The sequence below is a fragment of the Ovis aries genome, chromosome 14, assembly GCF_016772045.2.
Source record: "Ovis aries strain OAR_USU_Benz2616 breed Rambouillet chromosome 14, ARS-UI_Ramb_v3.0, whole genome shotgun sequence".
Lineage (NCBI taxonomy): Eukaryota > Metazoa > Chordata > Mammalia > Artiodactyla > Bovidae > Ovis > Ovis aries.
The window spans coordinates 62,647,019-62,672,784 of record NC_056067.1 but is presented as its reverse complement, the minus strand read 5'-3'; the positions used below and the strand labels follow the sequence as shown (position 1 = coordinate 62,672,784).

Genomic DNA, 25,766 nt, shown 5'->3' with positions numbered 1-25,766 from the left:
GGGGCGGGGCGGGCAGCCAGGCCTTGATTAGGTAGGAGGCGGCGGAGCGCCGGCGGCGGCCGGAAGTAGCCGAAGCTAGCGGCGGAAGTAGCCGAAGCGGCCGGAGCGGGCGCGCGGCAAGGCGAAGCGAAAGCTGCACAGCGCCCTACGCGGCCGCCTCAGCATGTCGGACTTCGACGAGTTCGAGCGGCAGCTCAACGAGAATAAGCAAGGTGAGAGTGCCGGGGGAGAGGGGCAGCGGGCGGGGCGGTTCTTGGCTTCCCTCCGTGTCCCCCGCCATTTTTCCCGTCGCTTCCCCCTCTTCTTAGGGCCGCGCGGCGCACCCCCCCTCCCGTCCCGCGGCGCGCGCCTCGCTCACGTGACCGCCCGGCGTGCCACGCGCGGCGGGGAGGGGGCGGCGGGCGCCGACCCGGACGCATGCGCACCGCGCTCCGCTCCGCGCCTAGAGTGGTCGCGTTGGAGGCGGCGCTGGCGCAGCGGGCTCGCCTGGTGTCACCTCACGGATTTATGCGTTTTTTAATCTGGAAAGGGGATTGTATAGATGAGTCCAGCAACTCCTTTTCGCCCGACGCCCTGGCACTTCCGCTTCCGGCTGGTTAGGCCTGGTTCTCCACGCCCCCTTTGTTCCAAAATGGCGGTTGTGGGTCCCCCTTCACGTGGGCGCTGGCAGTGCCGCGTGGGGAGCACCTCTCACCCCGGCGCCTTTGCCCTTCTTCCTGCTCACCGGCCGCCGGGACCCCGCGGGCTGCTAGGGTTGGCGGCGGTGGAAGAGGCCGCATTGTCCGTGCTCTGTGCCCCTCCCGCACCCCTGCACCCCTTCTTGGGGCCCTGGCTCCCCCGGCGGTCGCAGTGCGGAGTGTTTGTCTGTCATCGCTCCCCACGGCCTGCATGATCGCGCCAGCCTCCTAAATCTCAGCGTGGAGCGGATTCTTGGGCACTGAGCGAGGAGAGGGCTCGTTTCACTTCAGAGGGTGGGAAGCTCGTCCCCCTCGGGAGACGGCGAGTCCAAGCACGGGGCTGTGATTAGTTTGGGGACTCCAAGAACGTTAGCGCTGGGAGAGTTGTAGGACAGTTAGCAGATTTCCTTGCCGCCTTAATCCGGTTTGAGAGTGAACAAATTTGGGTCGAGGGAAGGTGGCGGGCTTGAGGCTTACTCTGCTTGTGTCTGGAACGCTGAGTGAGGGGCGCTGGGATTCACCTTTCGGCCCAGCCTGAAGTTGGGGAGGGGGTGGCTGGATCAGTAGACTGTGCCTGGGGAAGCGTACCTACCCACAGGTTGTCTGTCCCATACGTGATGCACTGCTTAACAGCACGGGCTTTGGAGGGGAGCAGACGATGAGTAGCACCTGATGAGTGCCTGAGTATTTGTGGGCCTATTTTTTTCTCACGTAGGTCGCTGGTGTTTTTTTTGGTCGCTAACAGATGATAGTGATAATAGTTAAGTTTACAGCACCCACCACAGTGTGTCACGCACGTTGCTAAGCTCTTCTGCAGTTTTCCTAAGAGGGTTCTTGTAACAGCTCCGCGAGGCTGAAGTGATTTCGTACCCTTCGCAGAGGTGGAAACAGACTCAAGAATAAAAGCTTTCCAGATTTCAGCTGATGAGAGGCAGAGCTGAGATTCAGCGGGCAACATGCCGACAGTGTGTGGCATGTGGCTTGGCCTCTTTAAAGTACCCAATAAGTGAACCTTTTCAACGGTGAAATCGTTCATAATGTGCGGGCTCACACGGAAATGTGGACGCGCGTTTCCAGCAGATGTACCCAAGCCGTACACCTGGGGGTGCCCAAGAGCCTCATTTAAATAACAGGAGAAAACAGGTTTAGAGGTTTGGTTGCTGTTGCACGGTTTTGTGCAGGAAGCTGAAACGGCCCCTGAGTCTGCGGGGCTGCGGAGTCGCGTCCTTCCAGGCTGGACAGCCAGAGCTGATGGAGCTGCCCTGGGGCCCTGACACCCGCGCTCTGGTCTCTGCCTGGGTGTCCCCTCTGCCCTGGGAGGCCAGGCCCTCAGCCTGGGCATGTCCCTGGGGTTGGTGAGTTGTTCCATAACGACGTGGCCGTGGCATTTAGAGCAGCCAGAGCTCCCCTTCTGTTCTGATGTGTGCTGGATCATTCTGTTTTTGTTTTTGTTTTTTTTTTTTCTGGGGTGGGGCAGGGGTTTCCCTTGCTTTATGGGGCAGCTTTGCCCACGTGCTGCTCTGCCCCTGAGTCTGTCTTGGCGGTCCTGCCTCCCCCAGGCCTCAGCCCCTGCGACCTGGGTTCCGTGTTTGTGTCCATGACACCCGGCGGGCACCAGTGCTTACTGTGTGACCACCTCTCTCTGGTTGTCTGTTTCTGAGCCTCAGCTGCAGGGAAGGGTGTCTCCCCGTCTTAGCAGTGGGGAGCCAGAGGCCCAGAACCGTTGTCCATCCCCTTCCCAGGACCAGGATGCTCCTCACACTGCTTGCCCGTTCCTCCTGGTGCCAGTCTTGGATATATTTTTCACGTTTAGTCTTTTCATCTTTGAGGAGGCAATTTCACCATCACCAGTGGTTCCAGCCAGGTCCTAATGGGTCTGCCTGTTTCGTGTTTAGAGGTATTGCCCCTGCCTAGCTGCCCTTGACCTTTCAGGGTTCATATTCAGGCTTCACCTGTATCCAGGCTTTTTGGCCAGGGCAAGTCACATGACCTCCCTAAGCCTCAATTTTCTCGTCTGTTGTGAGCGAGATTCCCGCTCCCAGCAAGTGTTTCCCCACAGTAACCCGGGGAGTAAAAGCAGCAGAGTCTGGTTTTAGACAGGATCTGAGTGTTTGCAACGAGGTTTTTTTCTTTTCTGGGTGCGTATGTAGCTTTAGTGTTAAAACTCATTTATAAAAGTTCGCGGGTAGTTGCTTCGGAAGAGCTTGAGAGTTGAAGCAGTACGCCCGAGGCTTTGACAGCCTGTCCTTACTGCCCCCGCCTCCTTGTAAAATGAACTGGAGTCTGAGGGCTGGTTGAGCATAGTGGAGGAACCAGTGGCCTCTTTGAACCGAGGGACTGGACTACAGACCGCGTGGGGCAGAAGCCGCGCGCCTCGGAGGGTGGCGGGCTGCTGGGCAAAGGAGGGGAGGTCGAAGGCCCCGGCTGTAGCGGCCGTGGGGCGGTCTGGACGAAGGGCCCACCCAGCTCCTGCGTCCTTGACGCGGGGGTGGTGGGCGGGGCCTCCCAGGAGGGCGGTCCGCTTGGGGGCGGGGCTGGACGGGTGGGTGCCCCCCCCCCCCCGGGGCTGCCCGGCCCCGCCCGGCCTGACGCGGGCCCGAGGTGGGGCGCGGGGCCGGCTGGTTGAGGAGGAGTCTCCTGAGGGGTCGCCGGGTCCCTTCAGGAAAACATCACTGGGTCTCTTGATTCCCCAGCGTCTAGCCCTGCCCCTCTCAGGGACGACCCTGGGTCAGGCCCCTCAGCCCTGGAGGGGGACCAGGAGCCAGCCTCCTCTGACTTCTCTGGCCCCCCAGCTCCTCCTGAGCAGACTCAGGTACCTTACACCCCGGGGCCCTGCCAGGCCCTGTCCCCTCAGGTAACTGCTCCCGCCCGGCCCCCAGGGCCCTCGGGCTCCGCGTGCGTGGACAGGAAGCCTGCCGCCCCGCCCTCCTCGAGCCCTTCCCCGTGGGGGTGGCCTCCCGGGCAGGGGCGCGGCCTCGGGGGCGGGCGGGCCGGGCTGCCCCCGCCCAGCTCACGGCCCTGTCCCCGCAGAGCGCGACAAGGAGAATCGGCACCGCAAGCGCAGCCACAGCCGCTCCCGGAGCCGGGACCGCAAGCGCCGCAGCCGGAGCCGCGACCGCCGCAACCGGGACCAGCGCAGCGCCTCCCGGGACAGGCGGCGCCGCAGGTACCAGGGCGGCGGGGCTGCGTCTGGGCCGCCGGCCCCTCTCCACGCGGGGCTGGGGGCTCTGCTGTCCTGTCTGGCCGCCGTCGTCTCTCTGCGGGGGCTTCCGGGGGCGACTCTGGGGTCAGGGCCCCGCTTCCCCCGTCTGGTCTGGGTTCTCCGTCGGCTTCCCGGGCTGCGCTCTGCCTCCCTGGGGCGGGACGGCGTCTCTCGGGACAGCTCTCTGCTCGGACGCCTCTTCCCTTCCCAGGCTGCCCCCTGTTCTCTCAGCCCCAGTGGAAGGGCGGGTGGGTGGCGCCCCGCCTCCTCCCACCTCAGCCTCCAGCTGGAAGCTGGTCTGTCTGGCCCTTCTTCCCTTCCTCGTGGCTGGGGGGCTTGGGGGCGATGCCCTGCCCCAGCCCTGGGGCTCAGTGCCCTCGGGGGGGTGCGGTGTGCGGGGAGACGAGGGTCCCCAGTCACCCCTCCCCACACCTTTCCCTCCCACCCCCAGCAAACCTTTGACCAGAGGCGCTAAAGAGGAGCACGGTGGATTGATGTGAGCTTCTCTTCTGCCCCTTCCCCCACGCCCTCCCCCGCCTCCCCGCGCACCCCGCCCTGTCCTCATCCGCTCGCCGGGAAGAGTCCCCTGCCCAGAACGGGTCGGCCCTGATTGCGTCCTCTCTCTCCTTGAGAGCCGAGCCGGGGACCGAGGGGAGCCGGGGGGGCTGCAGGCCCGCCTTTGGTCAGACTGAGGTCGCCCTGCCCCACTCTCCCCTCCCGCCTCCCCCAGTCGCTCCCCCCGCCACGAGAAGAAGAAGAAGGTCCGCAAATACTGGGACGTGCCGCCGCCGGGCTTTGAGCACATCACCCCCATGCAGTACAAGGCCATGCAAGGTGGGCTCCACGCCTGGGCTGGGGGCGGGGTGGGCGAGGCCCTCAGCAGACCCTGCTCCGACAGTTTGTCCTCTGACCCCTTCTGTCCCTCTTGAAGCTGCGGGTCAGATTCCAGCCACTGCCCTCCTCCCCACCATGACCCCTGACGGTCTGGCTGTGACCCCAACGCCGGTGCCCGTGGTCGGGAGCCAGATGACCAGACAGGCCCGGCGCCTCTACGTGGGCAACATCCCCTTTGGCATCACTGAGGTACTGCCCTCCCCTGCCCCCGCTGCCCCCCCTTCCTGTGCCCGCTGTTCCTCCCTCCGTCCGTTCCCTCCCCCAGCCTGCACGGGTCAGACTCTGCGCCTGCAAGGCCCCCCGGCCCCCTCCCCGACGGACGATGGAGTTGAGCCAGCCAGGGGCCGGGCTGGGTGGCCCTCTCCTCCCTCCTCTTCCCTCTCCCATCTCCCCTCCCCAGCCTCCTCCAGCTGCCCAGGGATCAAGCACACACATAACGTACCCACGAGTCTGTGGTCCGAGTCCGTGTGGAGAGAGACAGAGAGGGAGACACGCACACGCACACACACGCAGACGCACGCCCCAGCCTCTCTGACACGCCTCTTGTTCTCTGCCGCCTCCCCGTCCTCTCCCCCACCCCTCCATGGTTGCTGCTCTGATTTTGATCGCCCTGACCTCCCCGCCTTCCCCACCGCTCCTGTCCCCTCCCCTCTCCCTACCCCTTCCCGTGGCGCCCCCGAGAATCCCGAGATCAAAGAGTTGTTTCCATTTCTCTTTAAAGTGAAATATTGTGGGGCTGAGATCCCTCGTAGCAACAAAAAGTTTGCTACCATCGGCGAAGGCAAGTAAGGTCCATTCTGACTTTCTCAACCTGCACTTTGCTGCATTTGATAAACCAGCCCCCGACTCCAGGACCAGATCCCTCCACATCACTCTTCTCTCCCCCCTCCCCCCCCCCCCCCCCCTCCCCGCCCCCCCTCCACCCTCCGTGTGCTCCGCCTGTTGATGCTCCACTTCATGCCGTCTCTCTCCTGCTGTCGCCACTGGATGTTTCCTCTACACTTTCCGTCTGTTTTCTCGCCTCTCCCTCGTTTCCCGCTTCTTCTGATGACCTCCCTTCTTCCCCGGTTGGGGCCCCTGGCTGTCTCCTGTGCTGCCCCCTGCCCTTGTTTCTTTCATCTTTCTCCTGCGTTTGTCCCAACTACTGATCTCTGCCCCACCCGGACTCCACTGTCCCCCCCCTCCCCCCACCCCTCTGTGTCTCCCTCTCTCACCCTTCCCCTCCTCTCTCCACCTCCCCTCCCCGCCCCCCCCTGTCTCCTCTCTCCTCTGCAGGAGGCCATGATGGATTTCTTCAACGCTCAGATGCGCCTGGGGGGGCTGACGCAGGCCCCTGGCAACCCTGTCTTGGCCGTGCAGATTAACCAGGACAAGAACTTTGCCTTCTTAGAGGTGAGCAGGCCTTGTTCCCACCAGGCCCTTCTGCAGTCTGCTCGCCACCCAGCTGCGGTCTTGGCACCCTTGGGTGGGCTCTGACCAGCCACTCGCCTTGCCCCTTACCAGCTTCATTCCTGTCCTTTCTTTAGTTCCGCTCAGTGGACGAGACCACCCAGGCCATGGCCTTCGACGGCATCATCTTCCAGGGCCAGTCGCTGAAGATCCGCAGGCCTCATGACTACCAGCCCCTGCCGGGCATGTCGGAGAATCCCTCTGTCTACGTGCCTGGTGAGTGGGCTCTGGGGGGCACTGAGGGGTGCACAGGGCCAGCCCGGGGTCTCTCAGCCTGTCGGAGGCTGGGCAGCCCTAGGGTCTTGGGAGAAGTGGGGTGCGCTGGGCCTCCAGGTCAGTGCACGCGCCAGAGCCCATGTGGACGCCCACGTGCCCGTGGAGCTCCTCCTCGGGCCTGACGGGCGGCTGTCCCTGCTCTCCTGTCTCGGGGCTTCCGCTGACCCCTGGCTTGAAGCAGGTCTCCCTGCCGTGGTCAGTGCCGTCTGGGTAGGTGGACAGCGAAGCAGACCTGGGTGGCCAGAGGCTGCTCTCTGATGGGCCAGAGAGTTGCTGTGCTTTGCAGCACATTGTCTCTGGTGGAGCTCCTCGGTCACTCTGGCCCGAATGCTCACAGATGCTGGCGTCGGGGGCCCTGTCACACTCATGGTATAAAAGGCCCTTCTGGAAAGTCCTCAGACCGGGCAGGAGCAGCACATGGCTGCACCGGACCTGCAGGCTATGCCGAGGGTGGGCCTGTGTTGGGGGCATCCCCGCCCCCGGGGGTTGAGAGCACGGGTTGTCCTAGCTGAGGTTCACACCGAAGGGCGCGCTTTGGAAGCAGTCCTTGTGCTTATGAAGCCAGGGGTGCGGGGCCCAACGAGGGCGGCCCTTGGGGACCACCTGGCTCCTCTCTGGTCCCTGCTGAGCGTGTGGGGGAGGCCAGCAGTCTCTGGAGCTTGTGGGAGGCCCTGACCTGCTGATTTGCCGTGTTTTCTGTGCACGTGTGTCTGGGGGATCAGGCCACAGGATGTGCTTCGGTGCCTCCTGGTGACCCAAATGCGTCCTAACCATCCTGTTGATGCAGGCTGGCCCAAGCCTGCCATGCCAGGCACCATCTGGGGGTTCCCTGTGGGTGCGGTGGTGTCGTGACTGTCCTGTAGTACAGGGTTAGAGCTGGTGCCTCACCCCTGTACGCAGGCCTGCCTGTCATCCTTCCCTTGTGGGAGCCTGGCTCTCACTGTGGCGGGTCTCCTCTCCTAGTATTTGCCTCCAGTCTCCATGGAGGGCTGGGGCTCCAGCCACAGTGACTGGGGAGTGTGCTTCCTGGGCTGTGGAGGGGGTAGGAAGCCAGATGCTGCATGTGGGTGAAGCATTCTCAAACCAGAGAAGTTTCTCTGTAATGACGAGTTTTTTTTTTTTATTTAATTTTCGCCGTGCGAGTCTTTGTTGCTGCTTGAGGACTCTCCTTAGTTGCGATGCTTCTTGTGGCAGTGGCTTCTCGTGTGGGGCTTGAGGGCGCTTGGGCTTCAGTTGTGTTCTGTGGGCTTAGTTGCCCCGAGGCAAGTGGGATCTTCCCGGGCCAGGGATCGAACCCTTGTCTCCTGAGTTGGTGGGTGGATTCTTAACTACTGGACCAACTACTGGACCACCAGGCAAATCCTAAACACAATATTTTGATTTTCCTTTCTACTCCAACGAAGAAGTCGAGTTCACAGATTATTGAAGGGGTGAAAGTGATAGTCCCTTAGTCCTGTCTGACTCTTTGCGACCCTGTGGACTGTAGCCCGCCAGGCTTCTTTGTCTGTGGGATTCTCCAGGCAAGAATACTGGTGTGAGTTGCCATTCGCTTCTGCAGAGGATATTCATGAGCCAGGGATCAAACCCAGGTCTCTTGTATTGCAAGCAGATTTTTGACCACTGAGCCACCTGGAAAGCCCCAGGGAGACGCACTTAGTAAAATTCAACAGATGCTTTTGGTTGGAGAAGAAACAGTTCAGGACCCTGGATGGAAGGGGCACGGCCTGTGGCCGTGCACCTGTGTGGCCCGGTGGTGTCTGCAGGCCAGGCCAGTAGCTGGGCAGCTAGGGCTCCTGCTGAGGCGGTGGCGATGCTGCGGGGCCTAGGGAGGCTTCAGAGCCCATGGGGGCTCTGGGCACCCACGCCAGCCCAGAGCCTCTGTCTGCATCGCTCGATCTGGCGTGGGCCCTCCTGGCAGCCTCAGCACGGCAGGCTGGTGGTGGCTGGGACGCGGCCTGCCCTTCCCCGTGCTGGGCCGCCTGGAGTTCGGCGGCCTGTTGTTCTCATCCGCCCCCGCTTCCCCCACCAAGAGCCTTGCTCCGGGCGGAACGCTGCCCCTCTGGTCCTCCGGGCTACCGGCGCTGGGTCGAAGAGGTGGGCCAGGCCAGGTGGCTGGCCGCAGTGGGCCCTGAAAGCAGTCAGGAGCAGGCCACGGTGTGGGCCCCGGGGGCTGGAGGACAGCGCTGCAGAGCCTGGTGGGCTGGGGGGCGGGGGCGCTCAGCAGGGGGTGTGGCCAGTGGGTGCCTGGTAGTCCTGAGGCCTGCTCTGTTGAGGGGCCCCCACCGGACGTAGCTCAGTGCTCGGGGTGGGCACAGCCCAGCCTCACGTACATAGAACACTGGGCCCGAGGTCCCACGGGACCTGGCCCAGAGGCATGGGGGTGGGCAGGCCCGGGGAGTTGAGGCCCCTGGGGAGCCCTGGTTAGGGGGTGGGGGGGCAGGAGCTCTGAGCTGGGGCCCGAGGGGGAGGGGAGGCCGTGGTTTGCGACCCTCCCTGGGGGCTGAGAGCTCCCCCAGCTTGGGGCGAGTGTGGTTGCTGACCTGGCCCATCGTGCGGCTGTGCCCGCTGGTGTCGGGTGTCGTGAGGAGGGGGCTGGCAGCCAGGCGGGCCCCCCTGGAGACAGCCCCCAGGTCCCCGTCATGACCGTGCCAGGAATCGCAACCTGTCTGCTCTACTCCCCTCCCCCCAGGAGTCGTGTCCACCGTGGTCCCGGACTCTGCGCACAAGCTGTTCATCGGGGGCTTACCCAACTACCTGAATGACGACCAGGTAGGCCTCTGCCTGCCCCGAAAACTGATGGCACCGTGGCCCGACCCCCGGCCCCCACCCCCTGCCCCGCCCTGCAACCTGACTGTGCCCCGGCCCACGCAGGTGAAAGAGCTGCTGACGTCGTTTGGGCCGCTCAAGGCCTTCAACCTGGTCAAGGACAGCGCCACCGGACTCTCCAAGGGCTACGCCTTCTGTGAGTACGTGGACATCAACGTCACGGATCAGGTGAGCCCGGCCCCAGCGCGCCCGGCCCTGCTGGGGTCTCCCCTCAGGGCGGGGCGCGGGGCTTGCAGCTCTTCCCCCTTTGCCGTGCCCTGTCTGCCACGCAGCCTGCTCTGACCCCGACCACCTCTCCCTGCCCCGGCCCCTCCCCCGCCCCACCACAGGCCATCGCGGGGCTGAATGGGATGCAGCTGGGAGATAAGAAGCTGCTGGTCCAGAGGGCGAGTGTGGGCGCCAAGAATGCCACGCTGGTGAGCCCCCTGGCACGTCATCTTCCATTGGCTCGGGGCACTGGGGGCGGGGAGGGGCTGGGTGCTGGCGGGTCCCCCCACACCGGGGTTGGGCACCCCGTGACCCCTGCCTCCACCCCTCCACAGAGCACCATCAACCAGACCCCTGTGACCTTGCAAGTGCCCGGCCTGATGAGCTCGCAGGTGCAGATGGGCGGGCACCCGACAGAGGTGCTGTGCCTGATGAACATGGTGCTGCCTGAGGAGCTGCTGGACGATGAGGAGTATGAGGAGATCGTGGAGGATGTGCGAGATGAGTGCGGCAAGTATGGGCTCGTCAAGTCCATCGAGATCCCGCGGCCTGTGGATGGCGTGGAGGTGCCCGGCTGCGGGAAGGTGCGTCCCTGCGCATATACCCCACACGCGTGCGCGCGTCCGCACACACACACATACACACACGCCGCCCGCCGCCTCCCCCACACGTGCTGCTCTGACCCTGGCATTGTGTGAGGCAGCGATGCAGTGCTGTGGCCGAGCACTTGTTTCTGCAGTGAAGCAACTTTGCCACAAAGCCTGCTCCTGTGTGCCGCTGTGCACGTGGTCGGCTCTCCTGGGGGCAGCAGTGCTGAAAGCCGCCCCCGCTGCAGCCCCGCCCCCAGGCCGGCTCCTCTGCTGCGCTCACCTGGCCACCCCCAGCTCTTCCGGCGCGCTCCCTGGTTTCCAGGCTGATTTTTGGCCCGCTGAGGTGTGCTGGCCCTGCCCCCATTCCGGGTGTCTGCACCTCGCCGCACCCTGGGGAGCGTGTGTGCCTCGTGACCCCCCAGCCACTCACTTGCGCGTCCACGGGACACCGTTAGACCTGAGGTGGGCTGGGGGTAGGGCAGGGCCCTCCGTTTTAGCAGAAAGGTTGGCACGGCGTGAGGCCCACAGAGGGTCCCGGGCGGGCGGCACTGAGGGCGTGGGGTTAGCCGGAGTGGGCACGGGAGACCTCGGTGAGGTCTTCGAGTGGAGGTGAGGGTGGGCGTGCAGCCCTGCGGAGCTGGGAGTTTCCGCAGTCAGGGTGACAGCAGGGTGGTCTTCGGGGCTCTGAAGACGAACCGTCTACCACTGTCTGGCCGGAGGACGGGGAGAAGGTGTGTCAGCACCTGGACCTTGTGTCTGCTCTGCGCGTGTTGGGGGTGGGGGTCGTCACGTGGTCAGACTTGGGGTGACAGGGCAGAATGAATGGAAGCTGAGAAGCAGGGAGGATGAGCGGGTCAGAGGGGAAGGGGCAATGCTGGGGGCTGGGGTCCCAGCGAGGTGCTGTGGGCACAGGGGGCTGGATGGACTTGCTTTCCAAGTGTGGGGTCTGGGGTCGCTAGATGTACTGGCCCCAGGGCAGAGGGGTGGCCCACCCAGGAGGGGCCTCCATGAGGTGATGGTGGGGAAATGGATGCAAAGACCTTGCCTGGTCTCTGGGATCTGCCTGTGAGATTTGTGTCCAGACTGTATTATCATTCTTTTCAAACATATGTAGGAGTAGGGAAACCGTCAGGGTGATAGTGACCGTGTGGAATAACACTTACGTTGGGTCAGAGCGCCCCGTTGGCCAGCGTCAGGATGCCAGGGCACTGTCAGTCTTAATTTCCGCCCTCGGCTTCCCATCTCCTCCTTTGTGTTTCTTTGCTGAAACAAAGTGTGTCTCGTGTCGCTGGAGCGCTTCCTCTCCGTCTGAGCCACTGCTGTCTCGGGTCTGGCGTCTGTGCTGCCACCTGGGCCCCATCCTGCCTCCAACAACCAGGAGCTGGTTGTGTCCCGTACCCGGCGTGACGGTGAAGAGCACCTCGGGGCTGCCCGGTGCCCCCTGGGGACACATCCACCTTGGCTGAGAACTACTATAAACAGAGGACTAAAACATCTTCATTTTTAAAAACCTACATGATACCATTCATACACTAGCAAAACTACCCTTCGTGTCTGTCTACCTAGGCATGCTTGAGTTCCCTTACTGTCTCAAAGATGTCTTTTTAAGTTGGTTTGATCAAAATAAGAATCCTGCAGGTTGCTTTCAGACTTCTCTTTTTTCAGTAAGCCGTTTTTGCTTGTCGAAGCATTAGGGTGTATTTTCTAGAATTCTCTGTTTCCCCTTGTTCTGAATTAGGCTGGTTATGTCCACCCCGCCCTCCACTTCTGTCAGCTGCTGGTTCAAGCAAGATGATAATCTTGAGTAGGTCAAGGTTCAAGTTTTTTCTTTGGAATCAGCCTGGCTGTGAATACTAATTGCTGAGGCGTCCTTATTTCATCCTTGGTCTCGGGGAGACCCCATGGCTGCGGGGGACTGGGGAGCACCCAGGGGAGCCTGGTGCAGGTAGACTGCTCTCCTTGAGTCTGCCCGTGGCCTGCCCTTTGGGCTCTTGACTCGAGCTTGCCTCTGCTCTCCATGCCCTTGTGTTTTGTGTTTCTTTGATCCTGGGGCGCTGGAGGGTGTTGGGTGAATCCCTGCACCTGCAGTGAGGCCGCTCTCTAGCCCTCTTCCTCCCGTGGAGTTCTGGGTTTGGGTGGGTGCTGCTGGTTGCTGAGAGGAAGCTAAGAGGCCTGGGTCTTTCTTCACAAGCCGCCTCTTGTTCCTACAGATCTTCGTGGAGTTTACCTCTGTGTTTGACTGCCAGAAAGCCATGCAGGGCCTGACGGGTCGCAAGTTCGCCAACAGAGTGGTCGTCACAAAATACTGTGACCCCGACTCTTACCACCGCCGGGACTTCTGGTAGAGGCGGCGGGGGAGGGCAGGGGTGGAGCTGGCTGGGGGCTTCTCCCCCTCCTGCTCCCCCGTTTTCCCCCTCTGAAGACGATGGGCAGAGGAGTGACAGCCGAATGACAGCCGGCAGCAACTGGAATGGCAGCAATTAAGGGTGGGGGTGGGCTGGGGTTGGGGCGGGGCGGGGACTGGGGAAGTGCGCACACAGACCCACACAGACACACGCACCCACAGACACAGAGGGAAGGGCGGGGAGGGCGTGACCGCAGGGAGGGGTTGGATCCCGACAGCCCCTCCCTGAAGCAGTCTTCTCCCGGATACCCCCTTTCTCTTACCCTTCCCCACCGTAGAAACAGTGTGTTTATATTTTATGGCCAAACTCTTTTGAATTTTGTTGTCCGGCCCGGTACCCTGCCCCTTCCCTCTCAGGACCACAGCTCCCGTCCTCCTGGCCTCTGGTCCTCGCCCCTGTGTCCTCCTGGTTTCTTACGTAGTCGATTCTCTCTAGTCTCCCAGACTTGCCCCCCACCCCGTGGCCCCTGTCCCTCTCCTCCTCTCTGTGGCAGTTTCATATTTGCTAAGACGAATTTGCTCATTAAACATTTTGTTGTATTTTACTTTATGGAGCTGTTACGTGTCCCGTGTGTGTGAACCCTTTGCTCTCCAGGTCTCGGGTTCTTTGGGCCCCAGGCTGAGGCCTGGCTCTGGGAGGTCTACAGGCTGTCAACCCCGGCTTGGGTGCCCCTGCCCTTGGCGCAGCCGAGGTGACGTTCGCCTGCGTGGCCTGCCGCGCTGGGACGGGCCGGGGCGTGGCCCCGGGGAGCAGGGGGCAGTGAACTGGCCCAGCAGACAGCGGGGAGGGCGGTGGTCGGGCAGCCGGCTGGCCTGGTGGCCCCAAGAGCTCAGGTCGCCCAAGGCACCGCCGGCGGTGGCGCGTGGCCCGGGGGTCCGGAGCTTGCGCGCGGAGGTGGTCTGGAAACGATGCGTTCCCGACCAGACTCTTGCTGCGTACCCACCCTCTGTCGGCTCGCGGCGGCGGGCGGAAATAAGGCAAAAGGCCACGGGTCCCGCGCGCCGGAAATGACGACACGTGAGAGGGCGGGGGCTAGGAAGTGGCGATTGCGCAGACGACGGCCGGGTGGGTCGCGGGGTCACTTCCGCTTCCGGTCCGTCGCCTTCTTCGGTTGCTTCCCGTCCGCTCGGCGGCTCCCCTCCCCCGCCCGGCTCTCCGCGCCCCTCCCGGGCGGCGGGGCGGCGGGGCCGTCGACGTGCGGCCCTCCGTGCGTCCGCGCGTGTGCCCGAGCGCGGCTCCGCGTCCGCCGCCCGAGGCCCGGCACGCTCCCCGTGACACCGAGGCCGAGCGGGGGCAGGGGGCTGCCTGCCATGAGCCCCCGGAGCGCGGCGTGAGCGGCCCGAGGTGAGCGCGGGCGGGGGGCGGGGAGCGAGGGGCGGGCAGGCGCGCTCTGGCAGCTCCGCGGCCTTCGTGTGTCTGCGCCCGCCCGGCCTGGACCGCCCGCGGCTCTCCGGCTCTCCCGCGTCTGCCTCCCGCGGGCCCCCCGGGCCTCGCCGGTGCTCGTGTCCGTGTGTGTCTCGGCGTTTCCACAGAGCGCTCGTCCCCGTGTGTCTTTCCCGGTCTTGCGCTTTTCTGTCACGTGTGGGCGTCGGAGGGTCAGAACTAATGCCAGTGTCTCCGGTCTGTGCCTCTCTCCCCGCCGTCCTCCCGTGTCATGGTTGTCCTGGTGCTCGTCTCCTCCAACCCCGAGTCCCTCTCGGCGGGTCTGTCGTCCTCCCAGGTTCATGAGTGAGGGGTGAAGAGCCCGACTCTGCAGTCAGAGGCCCACTTTGTGCCAGCCTGTAATATTTATAAGCTGACCAGACAGTTCCCTAGTCTTTAAAATAGTAGGGCAGCCGTGCCTGATAACGGAGGTGATGCTGCCCCTCGCCTCTAGCCTAACCTTAGCTGCTGGGAGCTCTGGTTCCCATTAGTACTTGTAGATTTTCTCTCCCACACGGTTAAGGTTTGATATCGTTTGATATCTGAGTAACTGTTGGAGAATTTTGTCATATCATTTGTTTTGTATTTGGTCTAGTAATTTTGTTTGGGTCAGCCAATTGTGAAAAACCTTTTCCTTCTTAGCCGTACCCATGAAGTCTTAGCTTTGCTGTGGTGTTTTTCTTCTAACGTCCTTTAATAGAAACACACTGTGTTAAGATAGCACATCTTCTTTCGAAAATGTTTCTGTTTCTGCTGATGAAAATCAGCCGGTGTTATTGAGCTCTTATTATCTGGGGGTCGGGGAGTTGAGTACTTTATGTTCCCATTGTATTTAATCAACAAACCTGGCAGCTGGAAATCCTTTGCTTTATTTCACAGTTGAGCAAACTGAATCCCAGGGAGGCCGGAATTTGGACACAGGTTTCGTTGTTCTTTCCCGTTTCCTTGTCTGATTTCTCAGCCTCAGCTTAGCCTCTGTTTGTCTCTGGGCCTCTGTCTTCTCTCTTTGCCTCCCTGCCTCGCTCTGGTCTCGTTTCTTTATCTGTAGCTGTGTCTCTGCCCAGGTTTCTCTGTGCCTCTCTCCTCTTTCTCTCCCTTCCTCTCAAAGGCCCCTGCTCTGTGTCGCACACAAGCGTCGTGTGTTCGTGTGTCTGGCTGGGCCTGTCTCTAGCCCTGGCCATCTCTCCAGCCATTCACAGCCGTCCCTGAGTGCCTGGCTCCCCTGCGTTCGGGGCAGGGACTCAGGTGGTAGGAGGCCTCCACAGGAGAGGCTGTGGGCGATGGTCAGAGCCTACTCTGGGACCCGGCTGCCCCCGGGGAGGCCCGGGCCTGGCTTCCTCCCTGTGAGGCGTCAGCGAGTGTGCAGCGGAGCAGAGGCGCAGGCGTGGCCCTGGGTGAGGCTGCAGAGGGCTTCGCAGATCCCCGTCCCCCTCTTCTGTTTCTTCTCCGTCGCCCTCCCCTCAGCACAGGTTAAGTTAAAGGACCTGTTTTGGAGCCTGTGCCGCCTGCCCAGTGTGACCTTGGCTGGGCGCTTTAGCTCTGTGGCCCGTCTCCTCCTGTTAGAACCTGGTGTCGGTATTAGATGAGATCACGTGTGTCCCGTGCTCCCTGAGTGTCAGGCACGCCGCCAGGGCCCAGCCAGGGGGCTGCACTCTTCCTTATCTCCCCCCGGCGGACCCCCTCCCGGCCATCTCCCTTTCTCAGCCTCCTCCCTGTGTGCCCTTGTTTCTGCCCCCACCTGCTCTGGAGGTCTCTCCTGCCCACTGCCCCCTTCCCCCAACCCCCGCTTCCTGTCCTTCCTGCTCCATTTACTGAGTGGCTCTTCCGGGCTAGCTCTTCTGCCGGGAAAAGCCTCGGCCGTCCAGAGTTACGTGGTTGCTGCCCCCACGGGCTCTGGGGGCGGCCTCAGCCCAAGTCAGACCCGCTTAGGAAATCACGAGGACAAGCCCTGGTGTGGGGGTGGGTTGGGCTGGAGGTTCCTGTGGAGCCCAGCGGAGGACAGGAGGAGGAGCGGGGTGGCTGTCTCAGGACCCACCCGCGGGGACAGTGCACGCATCCCAACCCCTGGCTTCCCTTCCTGTGTCTAGACTCTGGATCGAGGACCCATCTTACAGAGCAGAAAACTGAGGTTCTGGAGGTGCGGGTTAGGAAGTGTTGGCTGGGGTGTGCCCCAAGGGCCCGTGGCCCCCTGCAGGCTCTGCCACCGGAGCAGGAAGGTGCTGGGCATGATTGAGGAACTGAGAGCCAGTGGGGTGACGCAGGCGGTGCCTCGCCGGCTGTGGCAGGAACCCCGTCCTGCACCTCGAGGGCCAGGCGGCTGCAGGCCCCGCGCCTGGTTCTGAAGGCCCTCCCTCCACCCTCCAGATGCGGTGAGCCGCCCGTCGCTGCCGCGCCGCCTGCCCGCCCCGCCCGGCTCCGCTCGCCGCGGGGCCCCCGCCCGCCGCCATGTCGACCTCGTCACTGCGGCGCCAGGTGAAGAACATCGTGCACAACTACTCGGAGGCCGAGATCAAGGTGCGGGAGGCCACGAGCAACGACCCCTGGGGCCCGTCCAGCTCGCTCATGTCCGAGATCGCCGACCTCACCTACAACGTGGTCGCCTTCTCCGAGATCATGAGCATGATCTGGAAGCGGCTCAACGACCACGGCAAGAACTGGCGGCACGTCTACAAGGTTGGTGTGTGTGTGTGGGGGGGGCCTGCCGGGCAAGGGGGGCGGCTGACTGGGGGGACAGCCGGAGGCAGGCCCGCTTTTCCTGGTTTCCGGGAGGAGCTGGAATTCTGTGTCTTTTCAGTGACGGCAGCAAACGTGACGAGTTTAAGAATGTTCACCCTTGTGGTTTTCTCTCCTTGTGGAGTCAGGGCCGTTGTTACGGCAGTGCTGGGCTGCGGTTGCCGCAGCGGCTGCTTTTGTCTCGGAGCACAGGCTCTGGGACACTAGGCTCCTGCTTGTGGCATGCGGGCTTAGTTGCTTGGCGGCTTGTGGTTTGGACCTCATGCCACCTGGGCCAGGGATGGAACGTGTCTCCTGCGTTGGCAGCTGGATTCTTATCCCCTGTGCCATCAGGAGAGCCCCAAGCCTTGTGAACTTTGAAGAAGGGGCAGGTTCTAGGCTTGTCCGCTCTCAAGGCCTACGTGGGTGCTCTGCGTCCACTCTCGGGTGCCGCAAGCCCAGCCCCCTCTGCACCTCCTGTCGTCCCCGGGGTCCTCTGTGCATGGGGCTCCAGGCAGTGGGTAGTAGCCCCAGGGAGAGAAGGAGCCGTGGGACGGCTCCGTATCTTTGCTGCAGTGGTGCTCGTACAGTCACGTCTGATTTCCAGAACTCAGAGCTGCGTGAGAGAGAGAGCTTTTCTATAAGCCATTCTCTGCTTTTAAAAAGGAAAACAAGTCTGGGATTTAGGGATCATTCCCCATTAAAAGCACAAAGGTTTGTTACATAAAAAAGCCCCACATTCCCAAGTGTTTAAGTTTGCGCTGATGATGGGACATAACTGGCTACCTGACGGTGCCTTTTCAGTGGCTTGCACCATCTGCTCTTACACACAAGGCGGGGATCACTGTCCAGTGATCAACGGAAGCTTGCCGTTTTCCAGAACCGGGATTTCTGGGTCCATGCTCGTGCCCCGACCCCGTGCTGTGCAGGTGTGCCCCTATCCAGTGCACAAAGAGACGGACAGACCCCAGGCTTTGGGGGAAGGGAACTCGGTTGCACACAGCCCTCTCCCGTTTCACTGCTTCTCTGGGGCCTGGGGCCCCAAGGCGGGTCCAGGAGTGGCCAGGGCTTGGCTGGGGCCTACCTCTGGAGAGTGGACTCCTGGGCCCAGGAGCGCTGAGAAGTCCTGTCCGTGAACTTGGGCGGTCAGGGGTCTCCTCTGTGTGGGGTGGGCAGGACAGGGAGGCCCTGGTCTCGTGGCCCAGAGCCCGCACCAGCCGCCAGGCCTGGGGAGGCTGCAGGCCTGCTGGCTCCCTGCCACGCCCCACTCGGGTCACTGATCGCCTGAGTCACTTGTTGGGGCGGGACGGGGCCAGGTGACCAGGCTGCAGGTGAGGGCGGTGGAGGCACTTGCTCCAGGGCTGCCCCCGTGCCCGGCAGAGGCGCGCAGGTTTGCAGCAGAGCCCACGAACTGGGGCTCTGGCCGCGCCTGGTGTGAGGGAAGCGCTGTTGGTGTGTGGCCTGTGCCGGGCTGCGCTCAGGATGGGATCCTGGCCCCGGCGGGGCAACCTGCTGAGCCCTGTTGGCACGTGCCCATGGCTGGGACCCCTGAGGCAGCCTGCTGGCTCCTCTCTGTGCCCGGGGCAGGGACAGGTAGCGCGTCTCCCGGGGACACGGCACCTGAGGTGGCGATGGGGACTCCCGGGGCTGCGGTCACCGATGCCCACTTCCTGTGCGGAGGGTGAGGTGTGGTGGCCGCACGGTGCTCACACGTGTTGCTCCCCTAGGGGTTAGCTTGTCCCTGTGCTCGCACACTGCAGCTCCAAAGTGCTCAGAGCCCTGCGATGAGCGTTCTGAGGCTGGTGCCAGGGCTGCTTCTGGACGGGGCTGCAGTGGTTGGCCTGGTGTGCGGGCCTCTGGAGCATGGTGTTGGCATCCCTCTTTCCCTCGGGGACTGCTGTCACGTGTGGGTGTGACCCCAGGAAGCCGCGGAGCCCCGGGGGGTCAGGAGCCTGTGGTCCCCATGCGGGGTGAGGTGTAAACACCTCTGGGTCAGTTAAAGACTAACCTCCAGCAGCCTGGTAACCATATCGACACACCTCCGGGAGCCGTGCCAGACCTTCGCTGGGCTCCCGGGAAGGCAGTGGAGATGTGACCCGGTTGAATTCCAGCATGGCCCCGAGGTGGCCCCTCTGCTGACGTGGCAGCCCAGGGCGGTGCAGTGGGTCTGGGAGGCCCAGGCGTCACCTGCAGACTGCGTGTGCCCTGTGCCTGAGGACTGTGCCCGGGGCCTCCCGCAGGGCCTGGACGGGCCCAGCCCTTGCTCGCTCTCAGAGGCCTCGCCCGGGCTGTGGGCTGCGGGGTATTCCCATCTGACTTGTTGGGAAGGAAGTGTGTCCCAATGTCATAAAATGAGAAGATCCCAAAGGCTGTTTCTCCCTCCCTCTGAGGCCGTGATCCTCCAGTAGTGCCAGGCGGGTGTGGAGTCCCTGCCTCAGATGACACTTGCTAGGCTCCTGGTGTGCACTGGGCACCGAGTGTGACCTTCCAGGTCCAGCAGCGTGGCCTTTGTCTTCGTTTTTTTGAAACAGCAGGTCTGTGCTGCTCAGGGACATCTGCGTGGGCTGTGGGCCAGGCCTGCCTATCCCCCCGCTGTGCCTTGAGACACACAGAGGTTGCGCGCCCCGTAGTTTGTCCTTGTTCCCCAGGGGCTGCGTGTCATGCCGTCATCACCCACCTTGTTCAGAGCATCTTTGTCCCCCAAGTCCGGGCTCTGGGTTTGCCTGCTTCGATGCTTCTGTGAGCGAGCTGGCACACTGTTCTTGGGGCTGGGCTCCTGATGCCCGGGGGGCTCTTCTCCTGGTGCTGCTGGGCCCTGGGTGACGAAACAATGCCCCCACAGGCCATGACGCTGATGGAGTACCTCATCAAGACGGGCTCGGAACGCGTGTCACAGCAGTGCAAGGAGAACATGTACGCCGTGCAGACCCTGAAGGACTTCCAGTACGTGGACCGCGATGGCAAGGACCAGGGCGTGAACGTGCGCGAGAAGGCCAGGCAGCTGGTGGCCCTGTTGCGCGACGAGGACCGGCTGCGGGAGGAGCGTGCCCACGCGCTCAAAACCAAGGAGAAGCTGGCGCAGACTGCCACGGGTGAGCGGGGGTCTCTGCGGGCTGGGGTCGCGGCAGTAACTGCCACGGGTGAGTGGGGGTCACCGCGGGCTGGGGTCGCGGCAGTAACTGCCACGGGTGAGCGGGGGTCTCCGCGGGCTGGGGTCACGGCAGTGCGCCAGCAGGCGGGCAGGGGCTTCTCTGCTGACCACGGCCAGGGTGGAGCGGTGTGGTGTTGGGGGCGGGGGCTGCAGGGGAAGGCTGCTGCTCCCTCTGGTCTTCGTCCTCGTTTTCTCTCCAGCCTTTGCTCACTCACCCCTGGTGCCTAGAGCTGGGTAGGGGCCAGCTGTGCAGGCTGTCCCCTCCTAGCATCCAGCCCCGGGCCCAGCCCTGGAGACCGAGATCCCTGGCTCCCCAGTGGGAGCCATGGGGAGCTTTCCAGCCCTGGAGAGGGGGGAGGAGGCCATTCACCCCCAACCAAGAGCAGGAGCTTAGGCCTCTGGCTCAGAGGTCCACGGGGCCCTGGCCCTCACCAGCTGACTTCTGCCCAGGCCCTCAGGGCCGTCCCTCCGTGCCCGGGTTGTTCCCCCAGGTGGGGCCACTTCTCTCTTCCTCAGCCACGGAGCCTGCATCCCACTGGGGCACGGGGGCGTCTCAGACTCGGCCCCCTGTTGGGTCCCATCTTCTCGGGGTCTCAGCGGCTGTGTTCCTGCAGCTTCCTCCGCAGCCGTGGGCTCCGGGCCCCCGCCCGAGGCGGAGCAGGCCTGGCCGCAGAGCAGCGGGGAGGAGGAGCTGCAGCTGCAGCTGGCGCTGGCCATGAGCAAGGAGGAGGCCGACCAGGTACCGGCACGGCTCGGTGGGGTCGCAGGCCGCGGGTCTGAGTCCGCTCTGTTTCCATCTCCACGCCTCGCCTCCGCTCCTCCAGCTCTCCCTCTCTGCCCCCCTCCTCTCTGGAGGATCGGCCCCACCCCAGCTTGTCTGCCGTTCTTCACCAGGTCGGGGCCCTGCCTCTGTCTCCCTCCTTGTGTGTGTGCGTGGTCACGGTCTCTCCCCGCCTCCCCGGCCCCGCCCACCACCTGGCTCCGCCCTCCACAGCCTTCCCCGGCTCCGCCCCCCTCTGACCCCGCCCCCTCTCACTCTCCCTGCCCGGCCCTGCCCCCTCATGCTCTCTCTCCCCCAGCCCCCGTCCTGCGGCCCCGAGGATGACGCCCAGCTCCAGCTGGCCCTTAGTTTGAGCCGCGAGGAGCACGATAAGGTCAGAGCGGCTTCCCCGACCACCAGGCTCCCCTAAGACCCTCCCTAGGTCCCCTCCCCCACACTCCCACTCCAGCTTCTATGGGACCTGTGTCAGACCGTGCCCTCCCCCCCGCCCCGTGTGTAGCTGCTAGGGGCTGAGGGCGCGCTGCTCCCTGCCGCCAGCACCCCCACCCCACGGGAGGAGACCCCCGCCTCAGGCGCGCCTACCCCCGGCTGTCCCCGTACAGCACCCTCACTCCGACCCCGCCCCGCCCCCATGTGCCTTCACATCTCACCTTTGTCCACATCCCATTGTAATTTTCAGTCGCCTTGTCTGGGTGGGCGCGGGGTTCTGGGGCTGTGCATTTGGGGGAGGGGGCGCAGTGAAAGTCCAGTCACCCAGAGTCTGACCCCTCCCGCCTGCCGCTCCGGGTGGATCAGGAGGAGCGGATCCGCCGTGGGGACGACCTGCGGCTGCAGATGGCCATAGAGGAGAGCAAGAGGGAGACCGCGGGCCAGGAGGAGGTGAGGTGGCCCCGGGCCAGCCTTGGCCAAAGGTGACCTCAGTGTGCACACAGCTCCGTGCTCCTGGGAGTGGGGGGCATGGCTAGGGGCCCCTCTGCATCCAGGGGGACCTGGCTCAGCCCAGGGACAGCCCGGCATCGGTGTATGCACTGCTGTGCTGCCCGGAGCCCATGAACTGGCGCGGGGCAAGGGGGCCTGGGGTGGCTTTGGCCTTGGTCCTCAGTCCTGCAGGGCTGGTTGGCGGTCTGGGTTGGTGGGGACCGGTGTGTCCGTGTGGGGCCTGCTGATGGCTGCGAAGAGAGTGATGTCAGGGCCGTGTGGGGCGGGGAGGCGGTAGGCAGGGCAGAGCCTGTCAGAGCAGCGGACGGCGGCGGCGGTCAGTCCGAGGAAGCTCAGCCTCCTGGTGGGCCGCCTCCCTCCCCCCCCACCTGCTCTCTGGGTGTCCTTTCTCTTTGGGCCTGGTCTGGGGTCGTCTCCACCCCTCTTCCTGTTCTGGGCACTTCTCTCTACCCCCGGATCCCCTCTCTATCCCCAAGGTCCCCTCTCGAAGTCTGGGGTCCCTTCCTCCTCCCGGGTGCTTCTTTCCTGCCCTCCCCCCGGGGTGCCCTCTTGGTCTGAGGCCGCCTCACCCCTCCCTCTCTCTTTCACTGCAGTCATCCCTGATGGATCTTGCTGACGTCTTCACGGCCCCGGCTGCTGCTCCTGCCACTGATCCCTGGGGGGCCCCTGTGTCCATGGCTGCTGCCCTCCCCACGGCTGCCCCTGCTTCGGACCCTTGGGGGGGACCTCCTGTCCCTCAGGCTGCTGATCCTTGGGGGGGTCCAGCCCCTACCCCGGCCTCTGGGGACCCCTGGAGGCCTGCTGCCCCTGCAGGGCCCCCAGCTGACCCTTGGGGGGGAACCCAGGCCCCTGCGGCTGGAGAAGGACCAGCACCCGACCCGTGGGGGGGCTCCGATGGTGAGAATCCCTGCCCCCAGTGTGCAGCCCTGGGGGTGGGGACTGGTAGCTGTGGGGCTGGAGGTGGTCTCTGGGATTGGGCAGTGGGGGCTAGGTGGGAGGGGCCAGGCCCGTGGCTGCAGGGACGCCGGGCTTAAGAGGGGTAGAGGGGAGTGCCAGCACTTCACATGCCTCCTTCCTGCCCCAGGTGGGGCCCCAGTTAGCGGACCCCTGGCCTCTGACCCCTGGGCCCCAGCTCCGGCCTTCTCAGACCCCTGGGGGGGGTCCCCTGCCAAGCCCAGCACCAATGGCACTGCAGGTACTGGAGGGGGGCTGGAGGGGGCAGACCCGTGGGGGGCCCAGTCTCCTGGGGAAGCTGAGTGCCATCTTGACCCCCGCACAGTGGCTGGGGGTTTTGACACGGAGGCTGACGAGTTCTCTGACTTCGACCGCCTGCGCACGGCCCTGCCGGCCTCTGGGAGCAGCACAGGTGAGCCCCCACCCCGCCTGCGCTGGGCGCCCGTGGCACTCACCCGCCGGTGTTCAGAGACGAGCACGTGTCCTTTGCCGTGATGGCAGGTTTGGAGGGAAAAACTGCAAAGGTGGTGCGGGGCGTCCCCTCTGCAGCTCCCCGGGTGCTGCTGGGCCTGTGACCGTGGCAGGGCGTCCCGTGTCCCTAGGACCCTTCTGCGGGCTGCGCCCCCGTCCTCACCTGCCTGCTGGGGTTCCCACGCAGGGTGGGCATGCTGCCGCTGGCCTGGCCTGTGCACCCCACTGCTGGGAGTCCCTTGTGCTCTGTCCACGTCCAAGCAACGCTCACTGCTTGGAGGCAGCAGGCTGGGGTCTTGTCCTCCAGCCTCTCTGCAGCTGCTTCTGTGCCTTTTTCCCAACATAGCTGGGTTCTGATATCTTTAAAAAAGCAAAACCAGGCCCCACGAAGGGTACTCGCTCCACCTGCCCCCACCCCAGCGGTCCCAGCCTCCTGGAAGTTGTCCCCGCTGCTGGGCCTGCCCCCTCCATGCCCCTGAGGTGGAAGCCTGGTGCCTGGACCCTGCCGGCCGGGGCTCGGGGGCCCCTCTGCTGGGCCCTGCATCTCGGGGTCTCCCCTGAGCCCCTTTGCGGCCCCTTCAGGGGAGCTGGAGCTGCTCGCTGGAGAGGTGCCCGCCCGCAGCCCTGGCGCCTTCGACATGAGCGGGGTCGGGGGCTCTCTGGCTGAGGCTGTGGGGAGCCCCCCGCCCGCGGCCACCCCGACCCCCACGCCGCCCACGCGCAAGACACCCGAGTCTTTTCTGGGCCCCAACGCCGCGCTGGTGGACCTGGACTCGCTGGTGAGCCGGCCGGGCCCCGCGGCGCCCGGGGCCAAGGCTTCCAACCCTTTCTTGCCAAGTGGTGAGTGTGGCTGCGGGGGCGGGTGGGCGCGGGGGCTCCGGCAGACCCCTGACTGCTGCGCCCTCCTCCCTGCAGGAGCCCCGGCCACTGGCCCTTCCATCACCAACCCCTTCCAGCCTGCGCCCCCCGCGACGCTCACCCTGAACCAGCTGCGGATCAGCCCTGTGCCCCCGGTCGCGGGAGCGCCGCCCACGTACATCTCTCCTCTCGGCGGGGGCCCTGGCCTGCCCCCCATGATGCCCCCGGGACCCCCGGCCCCCAACACTAACCCCTTCCTCCTATAATCCAGGGTGGGAGGGGCCTCCCCCATTTTGCTTCCTGGGAGACCAGTGTTGTGAGTGCATGTGAATCGGGGGACCCTGCCCCCCCCAGCGCCCTTCCCCCTCCTGGGGCCCACTCACACTACAGCCTCTTCCTGTGTCCCCCGCCCGCCTCCCTGAGAGAAACTGGACGCGGCTGGGGAGGGTGCTGGCCGGAGGAGGACCCTTCCTACGGCATTAGAAGGGGGAGGGGCAGCGGGGGCCCCCGCCAGTTCCCCTCCCCCAGCTCCTGACTGTCCCTCAATCAGTGTTTGAGCCGCCGCCTCCCCTCACGCACCCCTCGGTGAATCCTCGGTGATGATTTTGGCAACTTCGGGAATAAATGGCAATTCTCATGGGCATGGAGCTCCCCTGGTCCCACTCATGGGTCCTGTGGCCCCTTCCCCCGCGGGCCTGGGGCTTGCAGTCCGTCTGCCTCTTAGGGGCAGAGGGAGCCTCGATTTCACTGGCCCCAGGTGCCGGGGGATTCTGTGTCGGGGGTGGGAGGGGGCTCTGTGGGTGGTGGGGCTGCGGCCCCCTGGCTGTCTGGAGAGCCGACAGGTGGGGGCATGGACGGTGTCGAGAGTGGGGCTGGGCTTGTGGGTTGTTGGTGAGGACTTGGGGTGCGCACACCCACCACCTGGGGTGCAGGGCCCTGGGCTGGGGGATTTGCAGGCCCCCGGGGTCCCCAGAAAGAGTGCCTGGGTGACCGGGCTTCATGGGGATCTCACCACACTCAAGGGGCCAGGTTCCACCGTGGGGAGCTCCTGCAGCTGTTCTCTCAACTGGCTCTGGCTCGGGGCCCTTGGGGGACCCATGGGCCAGGTGGCCTGAGATCAGCTGGCCCACGTCCTTTCCCAGGAGGTGCCCCCGCTCCGGGTGAGGGCAGGGCAGACCTCCAGGGTGCAGGGTGGCCTGCATGGATGCCCGGGCTGCCTCACTGGATCCCCCTCTGACGTCTGGGGGACTGGTGGGTCCTCGACCCGGAGCTATTTCTGCACGCCCGGTGCCAGGATGGATGGAAGAGGGGCCACCCCACTCTCCCAGAGAGGGTGGAGACCCAGGGAACTTGGTCCAGCCAGTTGAGGTTGGCCAGAGGTGTTCTGCAGGGAGCGGGGAGGGTTTCCGGCGAGTGTAGACTGGCAGGACGCGCTTCCTGTCCCCAAGGCCCCTACATCCTCAGCATCTACCATACTCATCTGCCTGCCCCTGCATCCCATATGGTCCCTAACCACCCCCCTATACAGGCCCTGGACCCCACACACGGAGCCCCTTGGCCCCCCAAACCCCGATGGTAGGATGAAGGTAGGTATTCAGAGGCTTTTCACTGTTTCTTTTGCCGTCTTAAGTTCCCCACTGAGGGTGTCTTCTGGCTTTATTCTCCTCTGCTCAGTTGTCCAGTCACGTCTGACCCTTTGCGACCCCACAGCCTGTAGCCCACCAGGCTTGTCTGTCCATGGGATTCTTATCCAGGCAAGGATACTGCAGTGGGTTGCCATGCTTTCCTCCAGGGTATCTTCCTGACGCAGGGATCGAACCTGCAGTTCTTGTGTTGCCTGCATTCACGGGCAGATTCTTCACTGCTGCACCAGAGAGGCTCCCTGGGCTAATTCTTTATTTCTTCCACTTGATTTTACTTCTGTTTGATCACTTAAAGAGTTTCTGTGAGTA

General features: G+C 64.0%; 2 protein-coding genes across 5 annotated transcripts; both read left to right on the top strand.

The window, feature by feature from the left end:
* Positions 1-54: 54 nt before the first annotated feature.
* On the top strand, positions 55-13,075 carry U2AF2 (U2 small nuclear RNA auxiliary factor 2). 2 transcript variants are annotated; one of them, XM_027978761.2, is made up of 12 exons: positions 55-212; positions 3,708-3,843; positions 4,331-4,375; positions 4,610-4,713; positions 4,811-4,962; positions 6,049-6,165; positions 6,300-6,438; positions 9,188-9,267; positions 9,370-9,492; positions 9,654-9,740; positions 9,867-10,115; positions 12,332-13,075. In XM_027978761.2, exons 1-12 carry the CDS (start codon positions 164-166, stop codon positions 12,464-12,466), a joined length of 1,416 nt encoding a protein of 471 aa, XP_027834562.1. In that variant the 5' UTR covers positions 55-163; the 3' UTR covers positions 12,467-13,075. The 2 variants fall into 2 exon arrangements, with proteins under 2 accessions (XP_027834562.1, XP_027834561.1); XM_027978760.2 differs by having other exon boundaries at positions 9,654-9,752.
* A 551-nt stretch (positions 13,076-13,626) lies between these two features.
* EPN1 (epsin 1) lies at positions 13,627-24,457 on the top strand. Of its 3 annotated transcripts, none has more exons than XM_027978758.3 (11): positions 13,627-13,870; positions 16,313-16,621; positions 19,503-19,752; positions 20,426-20,550; positions 20,891-20,965; positions 21,388-21,471; positions 22,125-22,428; positions 22,616-22,726; positions 22,811-22,897; positions 23,539-23,796; positions 23,872-24,457. In XM_027978758.3, exons 2-11 carry the CDS (start codon positions 16,394-16,396, stop codon positions 24,078-24,080), a joined length of 1,731 nt encoding a protein of 576 aa, XP_027834559.1. In that variant the 5' UTR covers positions 13,627-13,870; positions 16,313-16,393; the 3' UTR covers positions 24,081-24,457. The 3 variants fall into 3 exon arrangements, with proteins under 3 accessions (XP_027834559.1, XP_027834560.1, XP_060254156.1); XM_060398173.1 differs by lacking the exon at positions 13,627-13,870 and adding an exon at positions 13,933-16,085; XM_027978759.3 differs by lacking the exon at positions 20,891-20,965.
* Positions 24,458-25,766: the final 1,309 nt, after the last annotated feature.

Bases quoted from the DNA above. Each gene is read 5' to 3' on its own strand.
- U2AF2 (XM_027978760.2), top strand. From the start codon at position 164: ATGTCGGACTTCGACGAGTTCGAGCGGCAGCTCAACGAGAATAAGCAA. The intron at 9,268-9,369 runs GTAGGCCTCTGC...CGGCCCACGCAG, and splicing joins ACTACCTGAATGACGACCAG to GTGAAAGAGCTGCTGACGTC. The intron at 9,493-9,653 runs GTGAGCCCGGCC...GCCCCACCACAG, and splicing joins ACATCAACGTCACGGATCAG to GCCATCGCGGGGCTGAATGG.
- EPN1 (XM_027978758.3), top strand. From the start codon at position 16,394: ATGTCGACCTCGTCACTGCGGCGCCAGGTGAAGAACATCGTGCACAAC. The intron at 19,753-20,425 runs GTGAGCGGGGGT...GTGTTCCTGCAG, and splicing joins GCTGGCGCAGACTGCCACGG to CTTCCTCCGCAGCCGTGGGC. The intron at 22,429-22,615 runs GTGAGAATCCCT...TTCCTGCCCCAG, and splicing joins CCCGTGGGGGGGCTCCGATG to GTGGGGCCCCAGTTAGCGGA.